The following is a 26,965-nucleotide window of genomic DNA, read 5'->3' as shown; positions in this document are numbered from 1 at the left end:
GTGAAAAGCACTGAACACTTTGTATCCGTATTTCCACCTTACCCAATTGTAACGTTGGATTATTTTGTTTGTGTTGGGGAAGGGTGAGACACGGTGCCAGAAACCTAAGAACTGGCTTTGCCGCAGACTATTATCACTTGTTTTCAGTAATTGTCTAAGAACGGCGATAACATTTCTCTTAGTAAAATCCATAATAAACTGTGATAAAGAAGGGAGGAAAATGAGTCTGTGTTTTTTTCTGTGCGTGGCTGACAACACGTTGGAAGCGTGTGCTGGTACTTGGCCTGCCGTCAGCGCCGTGCGATTTCTCTAAGCATCTAAAAGAGCCACCTGACATTTTGTAGCACGTTCGGGTCGTGTGGGAGCTTTCCAGGAGAACGGGAACCAGTGAAGATTTCAAACCAGCAGCTACTGGCCCTAAACGTGCGTCGATATCCTTGAGGCGTCTTCATCACGCTCACGTGCAGAAAGAAAAGCCCTTATCCTCACACAGCTGGGGCTCAGAAGATAGTCTCACAGGCTGTTCGGAAAAAACAAGTACCGGAGTCTCTTTTTTTAATGCACTCACAAAAAAAACGCTGTTTGGAGCTTGAAGGGGGGGATTGAGAGAAAGGGGTTTTTTTTTGTCCGTTTGCTCTGCAAGTCCAAATGAAGGCATTCATGCAGCTGAACGGAGTCAGTGGCGAGGCCTGTAAGGCGACATTGATAGGGAAAGAATTGCTGCTGGCTTCCACGGCCCGTTTGGATGCACTGAGCTCTGCGCAGCCACCTGGCCGGAACGTTGGAATCAAAGGGGCTGATGTGTGCCGAAGGCCATGCTGGAGGCTGCTCCTCGTAGCGTAGCAAGGTGTTACCACGGCTCAGAGGAGGGCCTATGAGAGCTGCTGAAAGGAAAAGGGAAAAGGGGGATGGGGGGGGAAGAGAATAAAAATTTACTATCCTTGTCTTCCTCTGGAGTTAATACATTTCCCTAAAATAAACTGCTAACTGTATTTTCTCCTTGTTTATTCTTAGCGGAATTGTGATTTGAAGATACATTCCTAAAGCTGTGAATAGTTTCTGACCTTTCTTTAAAGCCTTCAGTATTTGAACGGCCACCTTCCAGCTTGAGTAACTACGTTTTGCCTACTGAAATTCCTCATGCAGTGTCAATTAGATAAGTTATTCTTTGCTTTTTCTAAACCATTCTGCAGCACTGCTGCTGCTAAATTGGGATTTCACCCCAGAGGTGCTTGCACTGATCTCTGCACACCAAACACGATATACCAAACAGACCGAGTTTTTTGCTGGATTTAAATTGTTTAGAAGAAGTTTTATTTGGAATTATTTTCAGACGCCCACAGTGACGCTCAATTTAAAGGCACAGTAACCTCCCTCACGGTTTCCTGCTATAACCCCTCCAGAGAAAATAGACCATGCACACACAAAGCATTTCTAGACAGTCCTCAAGGAGACCGTCCTTAAATCGTAGGCACATCGCCGTATAGGAGTCACCCCACTGAAAGAACCAAGGGCAGGGTTTAGAAGATACTTCTCAGGTACATAAAACCTCGGGAGTTAATAGCTGCGGCAGGCACGTGGCGCAGGACCCTTCCGCCTGTGCTTTTGGAAATGCTGCCAGGGCCTTGAAAAGGAACCAAACCTATCTGTCAAAGAGTTTCCTCCTATACTATGAGCTCAGCCTGAAACTATACTGTTGCACGTAATTTTTGTCTACTGAGGAAATCCAGGCAGTATCTGCCCCAGATGGATTTCAAATGGAAGTTTTCTCCAAGCAGGGTGCTGAAACTGTACAGATGTTTTGCAGCTCCTCCAAGGCTTCGCTGCACTTGAGGTTAAATGTAGATTTAACCGTAAACAGATACTTTCCATATTGTTTCTTAGTAGGGTAGCAGCTGAAATAATTTTAAGGCCAGGACCGTATAGCGGCCTTCCAGTCCCCGAAGGGGGCCTACAGGAAAGCCGGGGAGGGACCTTTCAGGAGGGCACGTGGCGACGGGATGAGAATAAATGGTGTTAAGATGGAAGAGGGTAGATCTAGACTAGATAGTAGGAAGAAATTCTGTACTGTGAGGGTGATGAGGCACTGGATCAGGTTGTCCAGCGTGGCCGTGGGAGCCCCCACCCTGGAAGCATTCAAGGCTGGGCCGGACGGGGCTGTGAGCAACCCAGTCTCGTGGGAGGTGCCCCCGCCTGCAGCAGGGGGTTGGAACTAGATAATCCTAAAGGTCCCTTCCAACCCACACCATTCTATGGTTCCACGATCCTATGATTCTATTTCCTGAAAGGGCAGTAACACTGTTAATTGGGCACGGCAGAAACTGCGCTCGCAGTTGTTTACTGCTGCGTTCCCCGTAGCTTTTCTACTGCGGCATATTCTTTGCAACGTATTGCATGTTGTTGTTTTGTTGAGGGCGTTGTGTTCTTTTTGAAAGATCCCCCCAACGTTAAACAAAAAATAGGATCGATTGAGGCTCATTTTCCTCATCGCACCTGAACTCATGCCAGTCCTCGACATGCAGAAATGAGACGCATACAATGCAAAGGCGCAGCATGCAAAATCGAATGCTTCCTTCAGACAGACATGTTGGGCGTACTCCGAATTTGTAGAATTTGTTGATCAGGGAATATCTGTGTGTACAAGCACACATGTAGATACTTACATCCCACCAGATCTGAGGAAAGGTACAGACAAGGATCTAACTCTGAACTGATTTACTGCGGCTGTGACTCTTACTGCAATAGTGAATCTTTCCTTGCAGTTTGTACCCTCAGTTCCCATTAGCCTCACTCCCCACACATAAGGCCATGGCTTATTTGCCGCCACAAAAAACACCGTAAGGCAATTACCTATCATCAGGCCTATGTGCTTCGTTTTGGTTTGTTTTTTTGCACTCACATTCAACAATAAAGAGTAAGAACTTGTTTTACAGACACTTTGCGCCCCGCTGGCAGCACGCACCAGCTGCAAGCCAATTGAAGTAGCTCTCCAACAGTTTTCCTGGCTAATCTGTAAGTGGAGTCGTTTTATTCTCTGCAGCACCACCGCCGCAGCCGGGGACAAGCGGGGACGGCCGCAGCGTCTCCGCCATCCGCCGCTGCCAAGAGGACGCTCGGGAACACAGGCAGCCTCTTAGAAAATGGAGCTGTTCTCAGGATGCTCTGATTCACGAGGGAGTGGGCTGGCACGTCATAGGGAGACAGGGGAAATAAGGGAGGTGTATCTCACAAGCAAGTGAGCTCGCACAAAGAGTTGTCATCACAGTGCCCGGATGAAAGCTTGTAAAGAATTTCAGTACGATAACTGTCATAACAACAGAAAGCACTCTCATAAGACCAGATCGTCTTCCTGATTTGTTGTGGCATCCCCGAGGGTAAGCAGGCATTTCATTTCTCGGCTTTTCATTTTATTTGAATGACATCAACCTGGAAATCACGACTGCAGTGCTCAGAACAGAAACCTCACAGTAGAACGTCGAGCTGTGTGCGTACAAATACGAAATGGATTTGCCAGTGCGATTTATTGTCTCTGGTCTCATTCTTCAATCAGCAACAAAAACTTTGCAAACACGTGTGTCTCGCTGCATAATATATACATGTGTGCGGGTGTCTGTGATAAACTGCCTTCACTCGAGAAGACATGGGAGTACTGGAAGGCAACTCGTGTACAAAAGTAGATGACAATGAAAACTGATACACAAGGTGTGTTACACATGATTTTTTGTGAATGGCAGTTAGAGATTTTTTTTTAAAGTCCAATAACGTGTAACTCCGCAAAGGAGCGCCCTGTATCCTTCACCCTCCCCCATGCCGCTCCGGCGTTCAGCCCAGCCCCGCACCATTCATCCTAACTGTGCCAGCACATCCCTCGCAGCGAAGGGACAGGCACAGCCACCTGGTGCACGGGGACGATCACTGAGCCGGGCCTAAGGGTTCCACGATCCCTGTCAGCACCCCAGTCGGCCCTAACGAGTTCCATCTGTGCTAACAAAGCAACGACTTGCAGGTGCAGCGGGGCGGGCTGCCAGGGCACAGGTGTGCCTGGTCAGGAGCCCAGGGCAGGGCCCGCCCCTAAGCCTTTTAAACCCCTCCGGAGGCTGCTGGGAGCCACAGAGGAGCTCCTGTAGTTCCCTGTCTGTGGGGCTGGGTGACTGCTGGGCTCCCTGTCTGGGGCTGCGCTCTCCTTACTTTGTGGGTAAGTGCGGTACTTTTGCTTGGTTCCTGTTTTTTTGTTTGTTTCAGGAGTTGGAGCCGGGTTGCTGCTGAATTTTCTGAGGTTGAGCCCAATCCTGATGCATGTGAGTGCTGCAGGTCTTTCTGCTTGTAGCGACGGGAGTGTGAAGAGGATGAGGCTGTGTCCTTCTGTCCAGCCCTAGCGCCACTAGAGGTGAGAAGCAGAGGTGAGGAGCACAGCAAGAGGCTGTTGTGGCTGTTTGTTTCTTTATTAAGCTGGTGGTTTCTTGCTCTAAGCTTTTGCTTTTTGTGTTCTTTTGCAGGGTGAGAGCTGCAGCAGGGCCCCTTGCAGCGAGAATCAGTCCAAGCCTGCTAGCAGCTTTGGCAGTAGTAAGACTGGTGGCTATGAGGGTGGGGGGCTCAGGGATGTGCTCTCCATCCCCTAGCGGAGGGTCTGCCACCGGGGCTCCCTGCCTGTAATAAGGAGGCTGCTGGGCTTCTGCTCTGCCTTCCTGTCTTTGGTGCAGGGATGCTCTCGAGCTCCTTCTGATCCTCGGGTTCAATGTTGTGCTGCTGTTCAGCTCCCACCTCTTTTTTGGGGGTATTAGAGTAGGGCTGTTGCTCAGCTCGCTGAGGCCAAATGTAGCTCTGGATTAGGGTTGTGAAAGCCACCTGGGGGATGGATCACCTACCTTATGAGGATGGGCCGTTGAGGCTGTTCCTCCTGGAGAAGGCTCCATGAAGTCCTGCAAGCAGCTTTTCAGCAGGTAAAGGGAGGGCTGTAAGAAAGAGGGTGGAATGTTCAGCAGGGTTTGTTTTGACAGCACAAGGGGTTTTTGAACAGTTTATAAGGCCAGTGAGAGATCCTGGGCTCAATTGGCAAGGGGGTGCTTGTTCTTCTCTACTTTGCCTTTGTGAGGCCCTATTTTGCATTCTGTTTCCAGGTCTGGGATTCCCAACACCAGAAGGATATGGAGCTGTCTGTGAAGAAGAATGTGGGGCTGGAGCAACTCTGGTATGAAGATAGGGTGATTGAGCTGGGCCTCTTTTTGGGAAGAGAAGGCTGCAAGAAGACCTCATTTCAGCCTTCCAGGATTCAAAAGTGGCTCACAAGAAGGAGGGGAATCAACTTTTTACCTGGGTAGACAGAGATAGGATGAGAGGGAATAGTTTTAACTCAAGGATTTGTTTGGATGTTGGGGGAAGTTCTTCAGCAGCGAGATGCTCTGTCCCCCGGAGGCGTTTGTGGCTCCATCCATCCTGCCCTAGTATCACATGGGCAAGTTGGAATTCAATGATCCTTGGAGTCCCTTCCAGCCCAGGTTATTCTATTACATGTTTTTTTACTGAAAGGGAGGCTGTATTGTGACAAGGATTTTGCTGCAGGGGAGCACGGCCCAGAGTGCTGGTCATTCTGGATGAGGCTGTAAGCATCCTGATTTAAATGTAGGTGTCCCTGTTTGTGGCAAGGGCATTGGGCTATGTGATCCTTAAGGGTGTGTCCTAACAATGTATTCTATTAATCTTCCTACAGGTCCAGGGTGGTGTGAAGCTGTAGGAGGCCTTATGGATGGAGGTGAGTTTTGTGCATGTCTGCAGCCTCTGGCTGGGGCTGGAGAGCAGAGGTACCTCCTGTGTCACTCCCTGTGTCCTAGGCTGCGTGCATGGGTTTTGTTTTCTTTGTAGCCCTTGCTGCATCGGGGCTGAGAGGACAGGGCACAGCGTTTGCCCTTCCACTCATCCTGGCAGTGCTGGGGTTAAGAAGCAGTACAGAGGGCGGCTGAAATGAGAGTGATACTTTATTTCACTTGATCTTGTCTTTTTTTTGTTGCCAGGTGAAGGAAGCTGGGTCCTCCCTTGGGATTGAGTGTTTTGCAGCATCGGGCTTCGGTTCCTGGCTTGATAGCATGTAGCAGAGGATCTCTAGAGAGAAGGAGCTGAAGGAGCAAGAAGCAGGGGGAGTGTTGTTTTGCACAAACAGCACTTCCTGGTGGGAACCGGGGATGGCAGTGTTCCCTGGCTGTCTTCTTTTCCAGGTCCTGGTGCAGCTGATGCTGGGAGCTGTGTTGTTTGACTGCAGAGAGTGCCTTTCCTGTGGACTTTGAAGTGGCTGCTGATGGAATGGGCTGACCCTTGGTCTTGTGGTGAGTGTGCCTGGTGTCGGTGGTTCTGGGGATGTGACAGAATCTGGGCCTTTCCCAATTATGTTGAGCAGCATCAACTTTTTCTTTTTTCTTACAGGTTCTGACTGAAGTGGAATTGGAATGGCTCATGAAGATCACTTAGTTCCAACATCAGAGGAATCCTCTTTCCAAAGGAAGGCCAGACCTGTCTTGTAATGTCCAGGAGCAAGGATTGCTTGATGAGTAGGTGTGTACAATTATCTTCTGTTTGTTTTGTGCTTTGTTTGTTGCGTTTGAAGTGCTGCTTGTGGCAAGTAAGCACTCAGCAGGGTGTGTGTCTTGTGTGAGCCATGGGCTTTCTGTTTTTGGAAGTGAGATGGGGCTGAGGATGTTATTGTTGTGGACTTTGCTTTTGGAGTAGTGTGCCAAGTATCATGAAATGAGGTTGTCTCTGCTCTGTGTGTCTTGAAATGGATGGCTAAGTGGTTATTGTTTGTTTCTTGTTGAGTGAAGTAATTGCTGTGCTTGGTTTGACTAAAGTTGTACTGATGTTATGGGTCTTGTGTATGCTTTTGACTTAAGTTCTAGAGTTTGGGGCTGTCATGCTTAGCAGTGGGTGAAGTGGTTTGTTGTTTTCCTGGGGGTGTCTTTCAGGTGATTGGCAGAAGTGTTTGAGTTGGATCTGGAGCTCTGGGCTCTTGAGTGTTTGTTTTTTTATGGGGCTGTTGACTGGGATTTGCACTATCTCTAAAGAGATATATTTTTTTTTTTTTGGTGGGAGGGTGGGTTCTGTTGACTTAGTTTTTGAGAGGTGGGGTGGGAGGGGCGCCCCCCGGGGTGGGAGGGGCGCCCCCCGGGGTGGGAGGGGCGCCCCCCGGGGTGGGAGGGGCGCCCCCCGGGGTGGGAGGGGCGCCCCCCGGGGTGGGAGGGGCGCCCCCCGGGGTGGGAGGGGCGCCCCCCGGGGTGGGAGGGGCGCCCCCCGGGGTGGGAGGGGCGCCCCCCGGGGTGGGAGGGGCGCCCCCCGGGGTGGGAGGGGCGCCCCCCGGGGTGGGAGGGGCGCCCCCCGGGGTGGGAGGGGCGCCCCCCGGGGTGGGAGTTCCCTCTAGCTTTGGGGACTTTGGGGAGTGCCCTGGGGAAGGGATGGGGCCTGACTCAGTTCTGGGGGGCTCCCTGGGGTAGGTGAGTGGATCTAGCTGGGTGCTGGGAGAGGACCCTGGTAGCATGTGCTGTGGCCCGGGGGTGATCTTGGTCACAGGCTCAAAGGGGGGAGGCAGGACTGGAAGGAACTGGATTCCATGCTTGCTGGAGGCCAGTTAGGTATGCTCTGAGCACACGCAGTGTGTTCTGGGGTGATCCCTTTGTCTGGGCTCGAGGGGTCCTTGCATGCAATAACTTGAGTCGGCCCAGGGAAGATACTTGGAAAGAATCTTAGGAGGTGCAGGTGGCTGTGAACTGCTCCTGGAGCAGGCAGCCAAGTGTACCTCCCAGGTTCACGATGGATTTTCTGCAACGACAAACATCTTCAACCTAAGGTAACTGGGATCAGTAGAAAATAGGGCTTTTCCCACATAGGTAGCTTAGCCAGAGCTTCTCGGTTCCCGTTCTGAGGATTCTGCTGCGGTAATCCATGCTACCTGCTAGAATGAGGAGAGGTGTTAATTTTGAGGTGGTAACAGGGGTCAACAGTCAAACTTAGGGAAAAAATACTGCTGATGTGGGCTTACCGTCTCAAGCAGTTGCACTTCTAGGTTTGAGCCATGCTGTTAACTCCATTGTGGTATCACACGTGCTCTGGCTGTAACTGCTTTTTATGGCAACCGAGGTGCTATATCAACTTGCTCAGGTACTCAAATCCTGAAATGACATCTTAACTGCAGCTAACTTCTCTGAGGGGCTCCCCGTGCAGGTATGAGAGCTGAAGCCTCTGCTACAGCTGCTGTGAGTAGTCCTGGTGAGCTGGACTTTAGCTAGAAAAGCATGAATGAATGTCTGCTGAAATCCTAGCTGTGTGGGAAAGCGACTGGCTGTGGGGAGCTCACCTCGTACAAAGGTACAAAGGGATCCTGGGAAGCGTGGGGCTCAGCTTTGGCAGCTCCAAAACTGGAGGCGGCAGCTTGCTGTCTTTGGATTCCTGGTGTGAAGCTGGCGCATTACATACAGCAGTACTTGAGGTCCTGCTGTTTGTAGTGGAGGAAGTTGGCTGTTGTCTGCTTGCTTTTTTTTAAGCATATACTTAAAGTCCTGCTAAATCAAGGTAACGAACAAGTAAAATGAGGTGTACACAAAGATTGCTATTTACCCTCTGAAAGTTAACTCAGACTGCTACATTTTGTGCTCCCTTAAACTCAAGTAACAGAGAGAAATGAAGCGGCTGCATTGAAAGATGTTTGCTATCAAACAGCGATTGGTGGGAGCAGCAGAAAAAGTAGTGCTCGTGACACACGTGGTAGCAACTATTCCTACACATCTAAGAAGAAATAGATGGAAGGAGTGACTGTATACAGTTTGCAAGGGGCTCGATAATTATGTTCTTTGCTAGGCTGCTGTTCTATGCGCTCCAAGTGAGTTCTTACTGAGCAAGTAACTTTTCTTGCAGCAAGCTCTTCTGCAGTGATATTTGAATGCGGCTTTTGCCTAAGAGCTGTAACTTCAGCTAACAAATGCTCATTTTGCTATACCTTTTGACAAAAAATGGCTTGCAAAAAACCAATGCTTTTCCAATTTGACTGCTTTTTCAATTTGACTGTAATACCATTAATCAAATCTGGTCACCCTGGGTGTTTCGTGCTGCCGTCTACTTATTTCCCAAATGCCTCCCCTATTCTGAAATATTCTGTAGGAAATAAAGGAAGTTAAATTAGAAGAGATGGAATAGCTAGAGCGTAAAGCTGCTGTTGAGAAGAAACTTGATGAAGAGCAGGATGAACATAGTGACCTTCAATAAAGTACAAGCTCTGCTTTTTCCTTTAGATGCAATACTCTCACCTACCTGCGTTGTGTGATTGCCGGTGGGGGAAGACAACTGGGGGCTGGGGGGACTGCGATTTCAACCCTGCTCGCTGTTTGAGCGGCATCCGATTCAAGTGCTGACTCCTTTGGCACGGAGATGGAGCAGGTGACTTCAGACTCTTCTGCTGGGGGAAAAGAAAAATGGTGTCATCTCAGCGGTTTCCTCTTTGCATTAAGTGAAAGAGGGCCAATTGTGCTCAACATTCTTCTGTAGCATGGTTAGCTGAGCACATGCTCTCCCTGATGTCTATATGTTGTTATTTTATACTTCTATGTTGTATTCTATACTTGTAATGGAAGCACTCTTCCCTTTCTTTAAGTTTCTAATCTCCTACAGAATCCTCCTTCTACAATCAGCTCCAAATACCAGAAAACTAGGTGGAGGGCTGTTCTTCCTCAGCTCTAAGTTTTATCCCCTCCTTCCTGAGTATGCTGCTGCAAGTGCGCAGCTTCAACCTGCCTGGCTTGTGATGGGTTCTCTTATGCTAACCTGAGTTATCCAAGCACGGTCTACTTATAGCTGTCTCAGTTAACAGTCTCTTTGCAGCTTTTCCTTTTAAATAAAAGCCCCTTGAGAACTGCAGAATGGTGGTGGCACTTCCCAGAAACTAAGTACACCTTGTGGCAGAAGAAGTAAAAGCAAGAACTGCTCATTTCTATCACAACTTTAAATTTGCAATGGCTGTTTTCCATTTTCCATTTTTAAATGAGGTATGAGAGCATGGCAACTATTAGACTAAGTCTATCTTTGTTTCTTTCTGGAGCGTGCAGGTTGATGGAAGGCTGGACAGGGCTGAGCTCCAATTGGTGCGGGGCAAGTTGGACCGGGTGGCTGCCGTGGGTCCCTGCCACCTTGAGTGACTTCAAATTTCTGTGATAAGACAGTGCTTAAAAAAACCCATGAAATCTGACAGCTATGCTATTGAGCAGCTACAGGAATGACATAATTGAGTAAACTATTTATGATAGAGTTGAAATAATTAAACTACAAGTAACAGTTACATTGATGTTGGTAAGAATGAAGAATAGTTTAGATGCCTTTGTTGTATAAAATCCAGGCTAGAACAGGAACTGTTGCATTTGTTAGGTAAACTTCTTGCACGGTATTATGTGTATCAGAAAATGCTTTGTGACATGTAGATGACACTAGACTTTCAGAATCGCTCTACTGCTAAATTAAACCTATTTACAGCTGTGGCAACATACAGATGTCTGAGCCTTGTTCTTCTGTGTCTTTCTGCCTTTTATTTAAGGAATGTAAAGTTAAATAACTTAGGTGGGGTTGTCGGGAGGTGGTTATGCTAGGTTTGTTGGGCAATATTTTAAAAGTATGCATTTCCCCAGTGATACTCCAGTATTTCTAAACTCCTTGCATTTTCTACCTCGGTTTCCTTGTGTGCTGCTCTCTGGCCTAGCAGTCTAACTACTGTCAGGCTTCAGGTCTTAACGCGCAGACTCCTCCTCTCCAACTTCTGCTATGAAGTTTCTCCAGTGTCATGTTACCAAAATAAACTATGTATATATGATGTGCTTTCAAAATACCCAGCTGGCATTTTCTCAGCATTTTCCTGCCAGTATGTTTTCCTTCTCCCTACATATTTAAATTACCTCCGCTTAATGGGAGATTATTGCTAAATAAAGGACTAGTTCCTTATAACAAAGCCTCTCAGCTTCAGAGGCCAAATTCACTCAGCCCAAAATCCTGGCAACGGGGCATCTTTGGAATCCAGATGCCAGCTGATCCCATGGCTGCAGGGAAAAGGTTTCTCCATGACCTACGGCGATGTGCTGAAAGTACCTACACCACAAGGCAAGCACTATCAGTGTAATCCACTAAGCTTTCCCTGTTTTTGAGAGTCACTTTTGCATCTGCTACAATAAATGCTTGTCTGCAGCTCTTGGAAGGTATACCAGTTGCTGTTAACTGGTGGCTAAGCGCTGCCCTGCTCTCTTTTTCTCATCTTCCCAGGGGGATGGGGGGAGCGCTGCAAGAAAACAAAACCAGAACTCGTGGGTTGAGATGACAGTATTCACACATACAAAGAGAAGTTTACTACTTCCAATAGTACATATGAATGCATACAGATGTATGAGTGCTGACCCGCTGATTGCTTACCTCCACTGCTCAAGCAGTGCCCAGCTGAATCCCCAGAAAGCAAAGGAGTCAGGTGAACTCTCACCCCTCCAAATAATCTTTCTGCATGACACAGAACCCTATCTCCAGTTTAAGTTGGCTGTCCTCATTCTATTCCTCCCTGGCTATGAACGCTACTGCCCCAGAGCAACTATAAACACCGGTGTGTTATCAACATTGTTTTCCTCCTAAAACCAAAAAGGAGCATCAGACCAGGCACTCTGCAAACAACCATTCACAACCATTCCATCCCAGCTGAAACTAATACTCTATCTTTTGATTACTTGGAAATAAAAGCAATTAGCTCTACCAGCAAGAGACTCTCCAAAGTTCTTAATTGGGAAAAGTTGTTCTAGAACTACGATTAAGAAAAAAAAAGATGCGGGACAAAACAAAATAATTCTTACAATTTTAAGAAAAAAAAGAGTTAACTAACTGCTCTTCTCATTTACATATTCAGCAATTTCCAGAAAAAAAAACATAGAGCTAGGATAAGAAAACAACAAACATTTTCACTAAACAAAACCCAAAACTTTGTATATCATGGAATGGCTTCGGTTGGAAGGGACCTCAAGGATCAATAAAAATCACAAGCCCTTTGCCAAGATCGTGCACAAGAGCAAGTCCTGAGATCACGCTCCAAATTGTAGACTAGGGTTTCGTTACCTGTAACTTTAAGGGATCAATTAAAGGATTCATTACTTCAATCTGGTCCTGCAGCGCAGCAGATCCCGCACCTACACTCTCCATTCCTAGCTGCCCACTTATCATTTCTGTTTCAGACACGTTGAAGAAAACAAGCTGACACTGCGACATTTCTCACCAAGATAAAACAAAATATGGAAAAATAGAACACGCACACAGTTTGCATCTATGCTCTGGACTTACTTCTACACATGCAAGAACTAAAGAAAAACTACAAAAAAAAAAAAAAGTAAACAAAGTTCAGAGTAAGCAATAGACGTGCCAGTCATTGTAGAATTATTTTTTCAAATTTCTTTTTCTTTTCCCTTCACACTTTCAGGAAAAAGCAAGAGAGGTTCATTTTTTCCAGAAGGGAAGTAAAATCAGTTCCACTCAATTGTGACCTTCCACTAGTTTACCTTTCCACAATATCTAGGCATGATTACTTAAGTAACAAGACAAGTACCCAATTAAATTAAATCCAATCCAATCCACTGAGCTCTGTATCCATCATCTTCACACTGACAAAATTAAAATCGCTATAGAAAAGTTGCAGTGCCCTGCATTCCCACGGTGGAAATATATGAACTAACTGAATAAATAGATCACCAACTTTAACAAAGTTGCAATAGCTTCACAAACTGAAGCGCCATTAAAGCACTTGGAAAAGCAAAAGAAAGAGCTCCGTCACCAGCAGCAAACGACTACTGGAAAACAACAATATCAGCGTAACGTGATGGAAAGTGCAGCAGTGACAGCAGAGCCGCAAGGCTGTGGTGAATGAATGCTCGCTCAAAAGCAACAGCCCGAGCACAGAAACAAAGGAAAGAAGCCGCTTACCTTCAAAAAGCCTTTGCAGGCAGAGACCTCCGGAGAAATACCCTCGCCTCCTCTGCCAGCCCCGAAATGAGGTCTTGGAAGGGGTGGATCCTGGCTCCACCTCTTCCTCTCGCTCGGGAACATTGCATGCACCTGCGCTCCTGTGGATCGGCCCTGCCTTCCCCCCAGGTGCTCAATCACTGCTTCGGGCCCGGACTCGGGGCTTCCGCGTCGAATTGTGGATGTTAGCATTCAGAAAGCATTGCTCCCTAGGTTCACTGTCGTTATTTGATCTGTATAATTACAACAAACATTTTGACTACAATGAGAGAAATTTAAAAAAAAAAAAAAAACTAAATCTATGTCCAACAGAAAACCTGGCTACAGTTACTTAGCTAGAAAATACTTCTGAATCTATCCTAAATGTACAGCCGTGGAAATTTATGAATTTAATCTAAAAATAATATAATTTCACCTACACACAGGAGTCGAGACCGCTACTTGAATGAGAGAATTCTCAGCTGCCAAACGCTCGTTTTCAACGCAGTCTCCGCCGTTAGCTCTGTGTTTTTATCAGCGATGGAGCCGAAAAGACGCCTGATGTTGTGGGCAACGCGATAAAAGAGAAGGCGTCACTTTCGGAGCGGCCCTCGTACTCGGCGTCACAGAGTCACCTGTTCCTTCAGAACAAGAAGGTCACCACGTTGCCAATGTCATTTCATCACACATTTGTTCGCCCGATTAACGGATGGATTCGTCAGTTTCTGCATCTCGGCGACGCCTCGACAACTCAGCGCTAGAAAACCTCTGCTTACCCTTTACCAGACTTATAAATATTTCAGCGATCTAATCAAAGCAAAGGAACAATGGAGTATGATTTAGGTAACTGTTAGAGAAATGGAGAACGATCCGGAGAGCGGCTGATCTATCTTTGCACAATCAATTCTTGAGTAATTTTGTCTAAGAACAAATTCCTTACTTTCAAACTGTTTGAAAATCATTTGTGAGCAGAGTAAGACCAAATGTTCTTGAAAATGCTATTCTTTTGTTTTCCGCATCTAACAAATGTGAAAAAAATTGGAAAATACGTCCTCACCTGAGCCTGAACTTCTCTTTGAGAACAATTCGGCGCAGTCCGGATGATCTGCTTTTTTGCGGTTTTTACATAAACTGGAACAGCTGAAAGCAAAAAAAAGAGGGAGAGGGAGGCATACTGATAACTGATACCTTTCATAATGACGATGCCACTTGTACCTTGTAAAGCTGAGCAGCAGAATTGATGGCATACTTCCGCTACTGCTTACTTCAACTTTGTTATTGTTAAACGTTTTGAACAGGGAATCTATAACAAAACCTCATTTACGACACAGAAAAAGTTCCACCACGGGACCAAGTGCAGAAAATAAGGCAATTTTACACCTTACGATACGCTGGGATCTCATTTTGGGCTAGCTTCCAGATTAGCCAGCGAGATCCCGAGAAAAATACCTTACCGACGTCACGGTCGCCTTCCCCTGTGCAAAGGTGACGATGCCTGTGAATTTAAGAGCTCCGGGACTTCAAAATCGAGCCATACATTTTCCCCCCCCAGTCAATGAAAATGATGTAAAAGAGTCGGAGGGAAATGTTTACCTTCGTCTTATCATTTCTGAGACAAAACTTTTAAGTCTTTAATACATTCGCAGGTTGTTTTCCAATCAAAACGCTATCTCTATGACAAAGAGACAAGCACGTTTCTTCCTTACAATTTTCTACAAATAAGTGAGTGGCAGTAGAAACTACAGGCTAAGAAATACGCTCGGCCCAAGGCTGACAAAATTTAAATCCTCTGATACGTATCATAAGAAATAAAGCCTTTTTCCAGACAAAAGAAAAGGAGCTGTTCTGCGTGACCTTTGACAAACCAAACTGCTTTCCACTCGTAATAAAATATTGGTATCGTCTCTGAGAGGCCGCGCCTCGCATAAGCAGCGACCTTCAGTTCTCCTCCGTCAGCCTGGAAAGCGTAGGCGTTCCTCTGAACACATCGATACCTTTTCTGATGTTCTGAAACGACTCCTTGCTGTCTCGAGCAAGATTTCAAAGTGCCGCGCCACAGTTCTTAGCTTTCACGACTCCTGTGAATCTGTTTGGCCCCCAGGCTTTGAATGCTGCGCCTATTGCATTTGGTAACTTATTTAAAGAGCTGAGACATTTTGCAATCAAAAATAATGCGGTAACTTTGGACCTCTTGTACGATATTTGCACTGCTCAAGCTCCGACACCGCACAGAGGTCACGCCTGTCTATTTATCTATCAGTTTTGCCGCGCAAGGGCGACTTCATTTTAAAGTCACACGCGATCCCTGGGATCGATCCAAACTGTAGGAGTTGCAAGTGATCGTGGGCTTACGGAACTTACCGTATGTTACTTATGTCCTCGGTCGTGAACGGTCGCTCCGGCATTTGAACAACTCGGAATTCTCTTTTCGATTTCTCTATTGAGGCAGAAGAGCATCGAGCCCGTTTCAGAAGAAAGGAAAGTAAAGCCAGGATGCTTCTAGTAACCAGTACGGATGTTGACATGTAATATGTAATAAAGATTGTATTGCTAATTATTGTGTAAAATCGGAAACGGCTGGATACAGTGTGCAGAAGCTTCACAAAAACATCTATGCGTTCGAGACAAAACGCTTACAGCAGTTTTTCAGATAACTCTTCACACCCCAATTGTTTCAAACTAATAACAATGGTTCAGTACAACCGTCCCTAAGGGCCCCGGTAAGTACAAAGCACGGTGCAGCTTTAGACGTCATCCCATTCCAACACAACGTGTTGTCAAAGACAACTCGTAACGTACCATATGGAATATGATAAAAGCACAACATATTCCACAAACGCATCATTACAGCAAAAAAACCACCGGCATGGACTTAAAAGAAAGACGGGTGGAGATTTTTAAGAGCAATCGCCGGCAGAACAAGCCAAGCACGTCCACGCGGTTGTCATTCGAGGCAAACACGGCCCTGCTGAACCATACCTAGGTCAGACATTCTCCAAACTATGCTAAAGTGAAACCGGAGCAATATTGTTTCTCTCTGGACTTCAACAGATCCTGAAAATAAAGCTTGACCCAACGTGGTTAGGCATAAAGTTTCCTCAGCAGAAGGTAAACAGTACTCTAAGAACAATAGTAAACCCATCTATCTCAGGGATTTGCATGATTTCCACGCAGTCTTAAAACATATTTTTCAAAGAAGAATCCGAGTAAATGATGGTATGAGTAATTTACTAAAAACAAAAACAACAGAAAAAAGATAAAATACCTGAGAAAGCTCATTTGTAACTCCGTCTCGTTTCTTCTTCTACTCATCCTGGATAAAAGAGGGCAGAGCAATCTGAAACAGTGAGAAAGAAACAAACGGGAAACAAATGAATGTGACAGAGCGGTATAGTTCCTATGTTAATTGCTTCACAGTACAGGCAGTAAATCTAATAATTACGTACAATTGACAGACCAAAATGCAAGAATTCAGGCCCAAAGGGAAGTTAAGCTACTTACTCGTGACTTCATAAGACTTACTTGGTTATTCGGTGCCGCTTGCTTATCATTTCCTACAATTTGGAAGACATCAGTAATTTTAGTAGAAATTACACAAAGGAATTTAAGGATGATGTTTGTGCAAATAGTCCTTCCTGAAAAGAAACGTTTCTCTTCCTGTGCTCGTCACACTGTGTACATCGACGAGGAACTTGATCTGTTGCTCTAGTACCCCAAAAGAGCCTTCTATATCTTTTTGGCCATTACCCTTGTCTTGCTTACAGTGAGTAACCTAGCAAACTGTATCGCTTCTCCGTTCATTCTCTTTCTCACACCAGCGATAAAAACATCCTTGTGGAACTCCACGGTGATCTTCCGGCACAAGAAGCGACCGCTGACTCCTCCTTTGCATACCCTACGGGCTTGGGGGCCCATACTGGCTTCTGCAGTATCACAGACATTTCTCTGATGTATGGCCTTAATTTGCGCCGGGGGAGGTTTTGGCTGGATACCAGGAAAAGCTTCTGTACAAAAAGAGTTGCCGAGCACTGGAATAGGCTCCCCGGGGAGGCGATCGAGTCACCATCCCTGGATGTGTTTAAAAACCGTTTGGATGTGGTGCTCAGGGACATGACTGAGTGGAGGGTTGTTAGTTAGGGTAGTCCGGTTAGGTCACGGTTGGACTCGATGAGCTTTACCGTCTTTTCAATGACTTTCAACTCCATTTAAATTACCTCACCCAGTATTATTCTCTAAACAGTATGAATACGCAGAAAACAGAATGTTCTGTAAGATAACGTGCCTTTACGGTGAATCTGGTTCTAGACTTCAGCCCCAACACAAACCGAGGTGCTTTTCTTAACAAATTAAATACAGTATTATGCACACACTTTGCTGATGTCCTAAACTGAAAATTTGTTTACCGTAGTAAAAAGGGGAAAAAGAAAAGGGACAGGGTAAAAGGAAAAAAGAACACCATCATCTACCACCCCTGCCTCCTCCACCAACTGCCGCGATCTTCAGGTACTTACTGGATTTCAGGGAGCCGAGGAAAACCGTATCTGACAGGACCGAAAAGCTCAGGGGTTCTCTCGCTCCTTCCGTCTGCTTCTCATAAGCCTCCTTTCTGTACAATTTCTTCATATTAGGTCCTGTTGTAAGACAAGTTCGTAGCTCTGTGAAGCATGCCCGTGAAGTTCAGTGCAAAAAGAAGCCACCTGCTTCCCTGTTTGAGTGTGAAAGCAGTACGTCAACCGCCAGCCCTTCATTTTGAAAGCAATGTTTTTTCCTGTAATTCAGCAGGAGGTGTATTTACACCGTCACATTTTGACAAGGATAAGCACGGACTCTAACAGTTTATGAGCTCTTTTTAAGAAAACTTTTCTCTGTTCCAGATGCCACTGACCTCCCCCCTGTTCCCCTGAAAAACCAACAAAGAACTGTCGCACCGACGTATCTGTAAGCACGAAGAATTGAACTGTAAATTGCAAGAGCGTGGAGAGCCTCTGTGATTACTGTGGAGAGCCTGTATTTCTTAATACATGTAAGTAAGCACACACGTCATAGAGCAATTAAGTGAAAGGAAAGAGAAAAGTAGCGTGCACGTGAGCACAAAACATAAAGCGCTCAGCTGTGCCTTCCCATCTTTGCGTCCGTAGGAAGGGCGCGCAGTAAGGAAGCAGGCGAAACGCACCTTAAGATCTGTGCAACAACTTGTCCGTTTACTTCAAGATATTTGTACCTCACTCATAAATAGGAAGCAATAAAGGGCCCCCAGCTTCGTCGACCGAAGATTCAGCTACTGCTAGAAACATAAAAACCACTTGCTCGTCAGAGGGTGATTTGAGTCCCTGCGTATGATTACTCATCCTCCTCACCGCCGAGTCGCCGAGACGCTGCCGTCAGAAAGCACGGAGCTGGCTTTCCTGTGACTGGCATGGAAGTCTCGCAGTGAAAAGAACCGTTGAATCCAGCTATATCAGAGAGGTTTTAAGTCGACTATAGAGAAACACCTTCCTACTTCCAAGTGCAGGCAGCACCGCTCTCTGTTCCCAGGACGTCCCTTTATTTCCTTAACTACTATGCCTGTGCTTTCCCATCTCCTTCGAGGCTTTCTTTGGCAGCTAACACTACATTTGATTGTCTTGCAAGCAACAGAAAAAGGGAAGCAATCAGCAATCAGCCAAGGAACTGTTGTAGAAGAGCCACTGAGGCCAGGCAAAAACTTGGGTGAGCACCTTCATCGATGAGCCAGATAGCACTTGTGCTATAAATTAGGCCAACAGATTTTTCTCAACAAAATGAGAACTGTTCATTCCCAGAGTCATTTCCCACACAGAGCGCATTTTGCAGCTGACCAACCTGAGTGAAGTTCAGTGTTGCACGTCACTGGAACGGGCAGCTCTGCAACCCGTGCGGCGCGGCGGTTTTGTCCTCTGTCTTCTGCTTTTTCCCAGCGGCGTGCCCACTGCTGCGGCCCCGACAGGGCCGAGGAATAAAGGAAACTGTCGTTACTATCAGGCAGTGCCATTACAAGATGGGAAGGGAAGTAATAAAATCCTCAAGAAGCGGTTATCATATACGTACCCCAACCTGCTCACACCCTCAGTTTCATGAGGAGCTCTTCTGTGGAGTTCCTCTGTATTTCTGCATAGAAAACGGTTGCGGCAGATACCTCACTCCCAGTGGAATGTTTACTCAGAGAAACCGGCTCCTTGATTAACGTTCCATTACAACGTCCCATCAGCTAACAGCCTGCCAAGTAGCAAAAGTCTGGGGGGAGCAAACGCCAAGTTTGTCGCTCCTGGAGGTGCTGCGGATGGTGCCTGCACGCTGAATAGTGTTCCCCAGCTGCCACCGGGGAACTGGGAAACACTGGGGGTGAGGGAGGCACTGCCAGGCTCTGGGGGGAACATGATGCACACGTGGAGCACCAGTAAATACAGTGCTGCAAGCTGCAAGCACCAATACATTTTCTGCACTGCCACTCAATGATAGAAACTGACGTTAAACTGAGGTACGGTTTCCACCGCTTTCCACAATGCAGTTGTTTCTTTACTAGAAACTCTCCTTCTGTAGAAGGACTTGTTGCTGCTGTGCAGCTGTAAGGCATCCAGGGTACCGGTCCTCAGCGGGTCTCCTTGTCCCTGAGCGTCACTGATGCTGCTTTTGGGCTCTGGGCCCACACATCGTTCAGTTCTGTCCTATCTCTCAGTATAAGGCAATGTTACAGAGCACTATCTCTGGTGGGACTGCAGCTTCCACCCGGGCAGGGTGCGGTGGCTGAGCGGCGCCTTTAGGCAACAAGCCGCTTCCAGCAAGCTGCTCCTTCAAAGACAAAATCTGCGTCAGAACACAGAGAATCAAAGCCGAGATGGAATAAAGTATTGGCAATCACACGAACCTCTCGGGGAGCCTTGCTTGCTTTTAATCTACAAGGACAACAGTTTCTGTTAATCAAAGAGAAAAAACAATTCGTTGCAGGCTGACAGAAGCATCTGAGGGTGGAAATGCTCTCACGCTCGCTGCTTTGATGCTTGCTACACTACAACAGAGAAGGCACGGCATCGCTTTCTGTTTCATGTTATGGATTATTGTGTTAAAGACAAATAATGTAAAACAACGCAGTCACATACAGTCAGGTTGGAGCTCAAAGTGGATTCTAACTGGCTAATTACCTGCAGTTAGCAGGCCCGGCAACTGAGACTTTGGGTGCACACGGGTGCCAAGGGGAACGTAGCAGAGTGCCAGCATTTGTAAGAAATCTTCAAACTGTAGCGTAGGGTTTAGAATCATAGAATCACATAATCGCTCAGGTTGGAAAAGACCTTAAAGACCACTGAGTGCAACCACAACCTCACCGTACCACCCTAACTCTAACAACCCTGCACTACATCACGTCCCCGAGCACCACATCCAGACGGTTTTTAAACACAACGGGTATGGTGACTCAACCCCCTCCCTGGGGAGCCTATTCCAGTGCTTAACAAACCTTCCTCTAAAGAAGTGTTTCCTGATATCCAGCCTAAACTTACCCTGGCGCAACTTGAGGCCATTTCCCCTCGTTCTGTCACCTGTCACCAGTGAGAAAAAACCAATCCCGCTCTCACTGTAAGCACCTTTCAGGTATTGGAAGAGAGCAATAATGTCTCCCCTCAGCCTCCTTTTCTCCAGACTAAACAGCCCCAGTTTCATCGAGGCGTCTGGGTCCTTTTCCTAGAACTAGAAAGAAGGCTTCGGTCTCTAGAAAAACAAAGTGGGGAACAATCTAACTCCCTCACCTGTTGGGAAAGGGAAAGACACCTCTCTCCTACCTTTCTCCTTCCTGGAGCCAACACTGCAGGCATGACTCACCCTTCCAGTAAAGCGTGCTTGCCCGGGAGGTGAACCTGCCCGGTCCCGCTGGGCCGGAGGTGCTGGGTAACGCGTGCTGTGGGATTGGCAATCTGCTGCACGCTCAAAGCCTGCGGACCTACAGATGCTTCTCAGCCTACCTGGAAGCGAAGCCTTCAGTGCAGGTGGGAATCTGTGCGCCTCGGATAAGTCGACTGAAAGCCATGGATCCTTCCAAGGTAGCACTCAGGCCCAGATCTGTAAAAGAGTTCAGCAGAACGCTTAAAACTTTCAGTCTCCAAAGCCGAACTAGGTAAGTTACTCCGTATGAGGAGCTGCTGTAACTAAGCCCCTATCAACTTAGCGTTATCCTTCACGAATAAGTTGAATTGTCCCCAGGCAGGAACACACCCAGAGCTCTGTTTCCACGGAGGCATCAGACTGGCACTGCAAGGCTTCCTGTCCTTGACGTGACCCGCCCCGTCCCGGCCGGAGGGCAAATATTCAGCTAACAGCTGAGCAAGGTGGATCCTTCGCGGCATACAATTCAAGAAGCAGGGGGAGAAGATAAGAGGGAATACACCACAATCCATTTCTTTTAAAAATAAATTGTGTTTAATAATTGAATGCGTACGGCTAGCGCTGCTAGACAAACTGCACGATGATTTCTAGTGGAGGAAGACACAAATTAAGTACAAAAGCCGGAAAAAAAAGCTCACGCTTCCCAGAGGCAATGAGCTATTTCAGCTACACAGAGTCTGAACGTCCCCAAATATCTGCAGGTCTCTCCATTTGCACTGGGATCTTTGCTGACCGTCAGGCCTTCAAAGGGTTCTCTCCTTCCGTGCGCTTTTTTTAAAAGGCCCAGGAAAAGCGCATAATGATTTCAAACGGGGAGGACTCCTTTCGTCCATCTCACTGTATGTCTCGACTAGCAGCTTTAGATCAGTCCGTCACTTTTTCAAGCCATTCTGACGTACGGCGGAGGCTTGGATGCATCTTCCTCCGCGTCACAGTCCTGCGCTGGAAACCGAGTCGGGAAGTTAAGAATTCCATCCCCAGGACCTGCGTGGGGAAGGGAGAGGGAACTGTTAGGCGTGGCATAGCCCTCCACACAAACTCCTGGGTCCCTGCTCAGAATGTTTTTCTTATCGGGATTTACGGCTCATATCCCCAGCGAACACCCAAATACACAGATGGGAACAGTTACTCACTTTGTACAGCGCAAACCATTTCCACGGCCTGAGTCTGGTCGTCACAAGGCTGCAACCATTCCTACGAAGGAAAGAACCCCATCACAAACCTCACCCTGAGACCTGGTAAATAAGAACTGGGAGAAGCAAAAGGAAGGACAGAAAGCTTAAGTCCTTCTGACACCCCCTTCCCTCAGTAGCACTGGAGCAGGAGGGTCGGGGCAAAGCCGAGGTAATGTTAGCGGAAGGGAAGCACGCCCTCCCTCTCCGTGCGATAACGCGGAGCTCTCAGCCCCCCACTCACCATCCCGGTTACGCTGTCGTAGCACGAGCAGCGAGGAAGACTTCGGCACCCCAGGTAGGCAATGACCAGCACGACGACGGCGCTGCAGACGGATGCAATTAACATTGTGATGTTAGCACCCTTGACAACTTTATTCAGAACAAGCTTCTGCAAGCAAAAAAGGAAACGTTAGAGCCGCGTTCAGACAGCAAAGATTTCCACCAAAATTCCCTAGACACTGTAAGAGAGCCGTGATTACGCATCGGTATCGATTTCAGGGCAGTGTTCTTTAAAACCTTTCTTCTGTGCTCTGAAGAACGAGCCAAGCTAAGCACTCCGGACGAACAATGCATTAAAAGACAAGGAACGGGCTGTTCCCTGTCATGCTATGAGATACGCCTGGCTACGCTGCGTCTCCCCGGCCTGACGCTTGGCTCTGACCTGACGCACAGCTTCACGTGCCTCGGATGTACCCGCACACGGATCGCAACGGACGCGATGCGCAGAAGGGCAAAGCAACTCATTCCTAAAACAAACCCAACCCTTCTGCTGCCACCTCGGCGCTTACGAACCCGACCTCGCTGCGTTGGGGTGCACGGCCCGTCGGCAGGCAGCGGGAAGCTGCACATCAAGGACAGCGACGGGCTCGGGGGACACTCACTGTATGCACAACGTGTACCGGGTGAGAGCTTAGCTCCTCCTCTTCTCCGTAGGACAGCGTTAGGGAGCTGTAAACTATGACAATGAGGATGGACACGCAAGACAGCATAGATGCCGCTACCAGCACGTTCACCTGGCAAAGAAATTACAGGAAAGTAAGAAAAGGGAAAGGCATTTAAACTGCCCTGCCTTAAAATAATGCAATTAACACAAAGAAAAGGGGCCAGTGAGCAGCAGGTCTCAGACTTCGACCTGCTGTAACACCAGGAAGTATCCGGTAGCAACCGTTGGGTGGAAACCAAACACAGCGCAATAAAGGCTTCCACGGGACTGAGCTGCTGAGATACCATCGAGTCCCACATCTCGGGCCCGGGTGCAAGCGGGGCTGAAATGCGTCCTTCTTAAAGGTCTCTTAGGAACTGCATCCTCCTTTAGGGCTCGCGCAGCTAGAGACACCCATCTAGGACACGCAGGAGAATTAACTTGCTTCCTGTTTTGCCGCGCACACTTAATGCCAGGCAGCAATCGTAAATAAAAGAGTAAAACGATAACACAGGCATTCTTGAGCATTTTTTGCAGATTTGGGTTATCGGAGCCAGGCAGAGCTCACGTTACGCGTTAGAAGGCAGAGACATCGCGTCCTCCTCCTTCGTATAGATGCGGCTTTTCCCACGAGGGCCACTCTAGGAAATGGGCTCCGCGGGTTGCGGAGGCGGCTCCCCGCACGGCACCCAGCCCCTGCCCCATCCGCACGCAAAGCCCCTTTGCTTACAAGGACCGGGTTCTTCCTCTGAGAGGAAAACAACGCCAGGATACCTGGGACTCCCATGACCTGCAACGCAGAAAAGGAGTCGGTAATCAGAGTTGACGACGGGTATCGGGTTCTGAAGATAAAGGGCTGAAAGGCCCTCGTTTTCAGGGTCTGGCTCGGAGAAACGGAGAAGGGGAGCGAAGGAAGAGCCGCTGGCCCGCGGTGCTCCGCGCCGAGTCGCGTCCCTGCGGCAGCCTGCGGGGGGCGGCGGCCGCAGCAGCCCCGCTCTCGGCATCACCCGGCACGAGCGGCTCTCGCTCCGTCAGTCGGAAGCTCCGCCCGCAGCACCGCCCGGGTTCCAAGCAGGAAGGGCTGGCGAGGAGCCCCGGCCTCTCCCCACCCTCGGAAACCACAGGGGAAACCGCGGAGGATAGAAAGATAGAAAGCGGAGTTCCGCGTTACCATCCCAGCCCATACGGGCGCTCTGGTTCTGCCCAGCGGCGAGTCGCCCCCGAACAGGCCGTCGACGAACCCGCTGACGACGCACAGCGTGCTGAAGGCCACCTGCAGCAGCCCCAGCAGCACCATGTTGCGCTGGTTGAAGACGAAGTACCGGTAGCGATCCATAGCGCTCCGGCGGGGCGGAGCACGGCTCCGCGGGGCGGCACTGGCCAGCAGCCGGCCCGGCCCTCAGCGCCCGCCGGGATGGGCGGCGCAGCAAACACGGACAGACAGCGCTGCTGTTGAACGTTTTAATATCTGCATTGCCTCCGTAGCGCAATTAAAGCGATCTTTAAAATTCACTTATTACAAATGTTTCTCGAGTCTGTGTGTTGTTTGTTTTTGTTGTTTGTTTTTTCAAACCCCAGAAACGTGTTGTTTGTTTTTTTTTTTCTTGCTTCCTTGCACATACACCCAAACACACTATAAAAACCTCATACATAACATCAAAGGAAGGGCAATCGTCAGTCATGTAAACATCTTTCTTAGAGTTATCCATTTTTAAAAGTCATGAATAAACCTACAGATGTTCGGTAAGGCTCGTAGTTCGATACAAATGTCATAAAACACCTATCAAGTACTGTATACAAGTTATATACGCCGGGGTTAACTGTGAACACGCGTGTAAGCTCACCCCAAGGATTATTCTTTAGCACTTAGTTCTGAAGAACCGAGAGACCCAGTAAGTATGGGCTACAGAGTATTAAAACGGCAGAAGGCCCCGCAGAAACCGTCGAGTGACACACAATTTTAGTCTGGATCTTAGCTCAAGAGTTCAACCCAGTACAGTTACAGTAGGAAAAGTCGTACAGGACAGAACTGCAGAAAGGAGGGAGGGCCCCGCTTGCCCAGGGCCCGCGTGGGGCAGGAGAGGTACGTCCTGAACGTGTGACGGGCCTTGCTATCGCCGCGAGTTACGGCAGCCACACGGGATGCTGGATAAATACTTCCCCGAACAGCAGAAAGGACCGCTCGCAATTGTAATTTGCAATAATTGCTTGCATCTCCCCCAAGGAAAAATAAAAGAAGTCTACTTATCAGTAACCAATTACAGTTGCATCTTACAAAAACGCATCCTTTGCAACTCTGTTTCATCTTACCGGAACTTTTTTTTTTGCTTTTAAAATATGCATTCTACCATGAAAATATTTCATACAAACGTCATTTTACATATAAATACATTAAAACTCGTGAAGAGGGTCTTCCCACACTCATGATGTTATGGCTTGAACATTTAATTGCTTTCAATTTTTTGTACATAGTTCTCCCGGGAATGAAAACAGCAAAACCCAACAGTAGTTACAGTAAAACTGGGAGAGAAAGGGCAGCAGCTTCGATTGCCTGAAGACAGAAGAGCGCCAAGAGGAGGGTCCATTCAGCTGACAGTGACCTTAGTGTTCAAAACCTTTGATCTGGGGCAAGTAAACATGCACTCAATCTTGCACCTTTTTTGAAAAACAAAACAAAAAAAATGCTGTACGAGACCGTTCCAGAAATACAGCCCTCCTGTTCGCGGTACACACAGCAAAAGGAACGAGCTCTCCCCACACGCAGGTGAGCACTATGCCCACGTACACCGCAGGCAAAGCTGCTCCCAGGCCCGCGCTCCTCACCCAACCGCCCTCAGCACAAAGCAGTGCGTGCTGAGCGAGGAGGCGGCGGCCGTCACAGCACCCCAGCACTTAAGGAGACACTTCAGCAACATCGTTTTCAAAACAATTTGTGTTTTTTTTTTTAAATGCTCAGAAGTGAATTCCTCAGGCACCCACAGCAGCCTCAGCATTTCTGCCGTGTGAGAGGAAACCAAAGCAGCGGGTAACAGCTCTGTACTACTTGTCACCTCATCACAACCACAACGTTTGGCCACACGCTTCCCGCTGCAATGAAAGGCCAAAATAAATCAGAGGCATGATTCTGGGCCAGGAACCATGCCGTACGGCCCCGGCACACCCGAAGCGGTGAGCCCTGGCTTCGACCAAAGGACAACTGCCTGCCAGCTGCAAACAGCGATGGGAACAACCCAGAAGCAGAGAAAGCTCAGAGAGCCAAGCAGGGAGGAAACAGACAGGTGAGGATTTCTACCGCTTCTCGGTTCTCGGTACCAAACACCAGCTCCTCCAGCGTCTGGCAGAGGGCAACAAGGCCTTTGGTGGCACGCCTGCTTCCATGCCGGCCAAGAAACACAGCAGCCCTGAGAAAGAAACTACAGCCGCTGCCGACTGCGTGCGTCACGAGTAAAAGCTCTGCGCCTAGAAAGGCTCAGCTAGAATGAGCTGCCTAGTCAGTCCCAAAACGCACAGCCTCACCGGGCTGAGCAACGCGTCCCCAGCTGCCCTGAAACCGGCGTGAGTCGCCTGTTGCCACGCTTCAGCTGCATTCGGGACAAAAAGCAAGGCCCACGCCAGAAGGCATCGTCGCAGCTGCTAAAGAAGCCAAAGAGCGACCAGAACCATCACTCAGATGGCTACAGAACAATATCCGTGTATTTCTAGGACTCCATTTCTGAAGGCTAAGGTGTTTTTCTGATAAATACCAAAGAAAAGGAAAAAAGCTTTTTCAGATTTGCGAAGGAAAGTTACTTGTTCCAGCAGATCCCAGAGAGTCACATAATAGCAGCAGACCCGCTAGGAGATCCCTTCTCTAAGCCTAAGCCCTTTTCCCTGTTACCCACAGGCGCGCGACCCAGCAGGTAGCTCTCAGCAATAACTACTCACATTCTCATTTCCAAGGTTAACCGCTTCTCCAGAAAACTACACTTCCCTGCTCTTGGTGACAAAACACAGT

General features: G+C 48.0%; 1 protein-coding gene and 3 long non-coding RNA genes across 11 annotated transcripts; 1 reads left to right on the top strand and 3 right to left on the bottom strand.

The window, feature by feature from the left end:
• Positions 1-3,302: 3,302 nt before the first annotated feature.
• On the bottom strand, positions 3,303-14,451 carry LOC149918055 (uncharacterized). The gene is made up of 7 exons (XR_016465816.1): positions 14,039-14,451; positions 13,422-13,622; positions 12,964-13,235; positions 8,021-9,427; positions 7,778-7,933; positions 4,866-4,952; positions 3,303-4,381 (listed from the first exon to the last, which is right to left on the bottom strand). It is a non-coding gene; the product is annotated as an uncharacterized LOC149918055 (long non-coding RNA).
• LOC116226168 (uncharacterized) lies at positions 4,122-6,944 on the top strand. Of its 4 annotated transcripts, none has more exons than XR_016465812.1 (7): positions 4,122-4,147; positions 4,243-4,387; positions 4,497-4,563; positions 5,118-5,188; positions 5,708-5,749; positions 6,009-6,317; positions 6,415-6,944. It is a non-coding gene; the product is annotated as an uncharacterized LOC116226168 (long non-coding RNA). The 4 variants fall into 4 exon arrangements; XR_016465814.1 differs by having other exon boundaries at positions 5,118-5,599; XR_016465813.1 differs by having other exon boundaries at positions 5,118-5,619.
• A 2,945-nt stretch (positions 14,452-17,396) lies between the features above and the next one.
• Positions 17,397-19,507, bottom strand: LOC149918054 (uncharacterized). The gene is made up of 3 exons (XR_016465817.1): positions 19,048-19,507; positions 18,823-18,931; positions 17,397-17,612 (listed from the first exon to the last, which is right to left on the bottom strand). It is a non-coding gene; the product is annotated as an uncharacterized LOC149918054 (long non-coding RNA).
• Positions 19,508-19,553: 46 nt separating this feature from the next.
• Positions 19,554-24,708, bottom strand: LOC116226099 (uncharacterized). Of its 5 annotated transcripts, none has more exons than XM_090138648.1 (7): positions 24,143-24,708; positions 23,540-23,761; positions 22,931-23,062; positions 22,291-22,437; positions 22,008-22,068; positions 21,205-21,858; positions 19,554-21,051 (listed from the first exon to the last, which is right to left on the bottom strand). In XM_090138648.1, exons 1-6 carry the CDS (start codon positions 24,305-24,307, stop codon positions 21,755-21,757), a joined length of 831 nt encoding a protein of 276 aa, XP_089994774.1. In that variant the 5' UTR covers positions 24,308-24,708; the 3' UTR covers positions 19,554-21,051; positions 21,205-21,754. The 5 variants fall into 5 exon arrangements, with proteins under 5 accessions (XP_089994774.1, XP_089994778.1, XP_089994777.1 ...); XM_090138652.1 differs by having other exon boundaries at positions 22,291-22,372; XM_090138651.1 differs by having other exon boundaries at positions 23,702-23,761.
• Between the last annotated feature and the right edge of the window lie 2,257 nt (positions 24,709-26,965).

This window comes from Phasianus colchicus, chromosome 4 (assembly GCF_987193195.1).
Source record: "Phasianus colchicus chromosome 4, bPhaCol1.hap1.1, whole genome shotgun sequence".
NCBI lineage: Eukaryota > Metazoa > Chordata > Aves > Galliformes > Phasianidae > Phasianus > Phasianus colchicus.
The sequence above is the reverse complement of the archived record's forward strand: the minus strand, read 5'-3'. Positions and strand labels throughout refer to the sequence as shown.